The sequence below is a fragment of the Zea mays genome, chromosome 5 (assembly GCF_902167145.1).
Source record: "Zea mays cultivar B73 chromosome 5, Zm-B73-REFERENCE-NAM-5.0, whole genome shotgun sequence".
NCBI lineage: Eukaryota > Viridiplantae > Streptophyta > Magnoliopsida > Poales > Poaceae > Zea > Zea mays.
The window spans coordinates 129,416,604-129,419,562 of NC_050100.1; the positions used below are offsets into that span (position 1 = coordinate 129,416,604).

The 2,959-nt window shown below is 48.1% G+C and overlaps 1 protein-coding gene across 1 annotated transcript; it reads right to left on the minus strand.

Annotated features, from left to right (window-relative positions):
* Positions 1–1,528: 1,528 nt before the first annotated feature.
* On the minus strand, positions 1,529–2,756 carry LOC100191197 (Fasciclin-like arabinogalactan protein 3). The gene has a single exon (NM_001136632.1). The coding sequence runs from the start codon at positions 2,723–2,725 to the stop codon at positions 1,835–1,837; it is 891 nt and encodes a 296-aa protein (NP_001130104.1). The 5' UTR covers positions 2,726–2,756; the 3' UTR covers positions 1,529–1,834.
* Positions 2,757–2,959: the final 203 nt, after the last annotated feature.

Genomic DNA, 2,959 nt, shown 5'->3' on the forward strand with positions numbered 1-2,959 from the left:
GGTCTGAGAACAAGGGAGAAAGAACGTGTATTAGTACTTGCTGCAACTAATAGGCCATTTGATCTTGATGAGGCTGTTGTTAGGCGGCTTCCAAGGAGGTGATTTATCGTTTGTTTATAGCCTAATACAACATCTGTCAATGGTTTTTTGACCTCAGTCTTATGGGGCAATAATTTCTTTAGGTTGATGGTTAATTTGCTAGATGCATCAAATAGGAGAAAAATTCTTAGTGTAATACTAGCCAAGGAAGATATGGCAGACGACGTTGATCTAGAAACTATAGCTAACCTGACAGAAGGGTACTCAGGCAGTGATCTCAAGGTATGATACTACCGATGCTAGAATTTTTTATGGTACTTATTTTTACAATCAAATAATGATTGTTGTTAACCTCTTGAATGTGATTATTTTCAGGATTTGTGTGTTACTGCTGCACACCGTCCTCTATGGCCTCGGGTCGCGCGGTCGGCCTGGGCGCGTCAGCGTCGGTGTGTGCTGGGCGCGTGCGGCAGCGCGGCCTGGGCGGCTCGGCCGCGGGGCAGGGGCTGCTGCGCGGGGTGCGAGGCTCGCCTGCGCGCTAGAGAGAGAGGTGAGAGGGAGGAGAGAGATAGGAGAGAGATGAGAGGAGAGAGAGAGAGAGTTAGGGAGGGAGAAGGAAGCACAGGCGGCGGCGGCTGGCTTCAGCTGGGAGAGAGCAGCGCGCGGCTAGGGTTAGTGGTAGTTGGGCCCTGGTGGGCCGGTTTTATATTAGGGTTTAGTTTTTTTGTTTTTTTATTCCGAAATATATTTTTAGATAGCTCAAAAATTCATAAAAATTCACCAAAATATAAAATACTTGTTTTAGACTAATAGTTATTATACTACTTAATTATTATATTAATTACTAGGATTTCTTTTTTAAAAGAATTACTACAAAACATCCGATACTCAATCATGCACATACAAAGAAAAATGATTAAAATGCAAATAAATAATTAAACACTTAAAATAAAATTATTATCTTAATTACCATAATAACTAAATTTATTATTTTTAGTTGATGGCTTTTATGGTGTTACACTTTTCAGATTGTTAAAGAGTGCATTCATTGCACCATAGATGTACTCAGTGATTGGACTACTGCTGGATAGAACTTTCACTTTTGACCTGTGACCCTGCATATAATAACAGCGAGGCACCTCAATCATTGAGCATAGTTAACAAATCCTAACATACCTTGGACAGTGTAACAGTGCTGCTGTGCAGAGCAAATTTTTAAGTGAACAAATAGATACTGGCGTATCTTCCTCTAAGATAAATGTCAAGCCTGGTTCTCTATCGACTATGCTTTTGTTTGTGTTGCATTTTTCAGTCATCGAGTCTAAAAAAAATGTTTGTTTTCAAAGTTTCGAGGAAGCATCCATTATTGTGTTGCATTTTTCAGTCATCAAGTCTAAAAAAATTATTTGTTTTCAAAGTTTCGAGGAAGCATCCATTAGAGCGCCCGTAAGGGCGCCCCATGTTCTAGTAAAATGATAGTAACAAGATCGAAGTAATTCTTCTATAGTTTTTTTCCAGCTTGAACAGATTAACAACATCTTCGTACACACAATGTTTATATATGCACAAGACATCAGTAAGCTCCATCACATGAACATGAAATTAGAAAGAAAAAAGAAACTACGTGTTCCAGCCTCCAGTAGCACGAGATGTCCAATCCATTAAACGCGCAAAAAAAAATGAAGTCTGTTTGAGTCAGTGGACAAGCCCTTGCATCGTACTGTATAGAGTTCAGCTTACTGTCAATCCCAAATCACGAAAGCTCCATTCTAATTTCCAGCAATAGCAGTCAATGTCAAATAATCGTCATCAGAAGCGCCACGATTCCCAGACGCGCAGCGGCCTTTATCCTGCCGGCGGCTGAACCTTCTGGCGCGTCAGCCGCCTCGTCGCTACTCTTCTTATGCGCCGGCGCGTCAGCTGCCGGACCGTCCGCCGTAGGGGCATCTGCCGCGGGGCCATCAGCCGTTGGGCCGTCCGCCGCCGGCCCAGGGGCATCGGCAGGCGCGTCTGCGCTGGCGTCGTCGGACGGTGCCGGAGCAGGGGCCTCCTCATCTTTGGACGGAGGAGCTCCCTTCTTTCCCTTTGTTGCGGGCCCGGGTGCGGGCGCCGTGGCCTTATGCGGCGGCGGCGCGCCACCCTTGCCGCTGTCTGCCGAGCCGCCGACACCGGGCGGCACGATGGGGGCGCTGACCTGCAGCACTGAGATGTTGTACGGGCGGGAAGTGACGGACTTGACCATATGGGAGGTCATCTGCGCTCCGGGCTGAGCGGAGCCGAACACCATGACACCGTCGGAGCGCTTGGTGAAGTTGAGGAAGCCCATGCGGTCGGTGGCCTGGCCGGAGGACTGGAACATAGTCGTCAGCAGGGCGGAGTGGTTCTTGATGGCCTCCAGCTTGGCGGTGTCGTAGTAGTCGAGGACAACGTGCATGGAGAGCACCTTCCGCTGGACGTCTGATGGGAGGGAGGAGATGCCACCGGCGGCGCCGTTGTCCACGGCGAGCACGGTGATGGTCTGCCGGCGGTTGATATCCTCCGCGAGCTTCGTCTGAGACAGGAGGTTGTTAAAGGTTGTGAAGTCGGAGAATTGTCCGAGTAGCCTGGTGATGTTGAAGGCCGCCGCCGGCGAGGAGAAGCAGGCAAGGATGAGGACCAGGGCAATGGTGGGCGAACGAGAAGCCATTGGCTGCTGCTTGATTCACCCTAGTTTAGAGAGAGAAAGAAAGAGAAAGATAAATATAGACTTGTTTGGCATGTCCTAAATTAAACTTGGACGTGCATGCACGCCGGAGGGTGGCGACGCTAAACCAGGGGCGCCGCATCTGCATGGCCGGGCGACAAGCTTCAAAATTGTTGGTAGGGATGCTTGAATGGTCAGAAATTTTCGAAGAGTAATCTGCTTGCTGCTTACGATGAA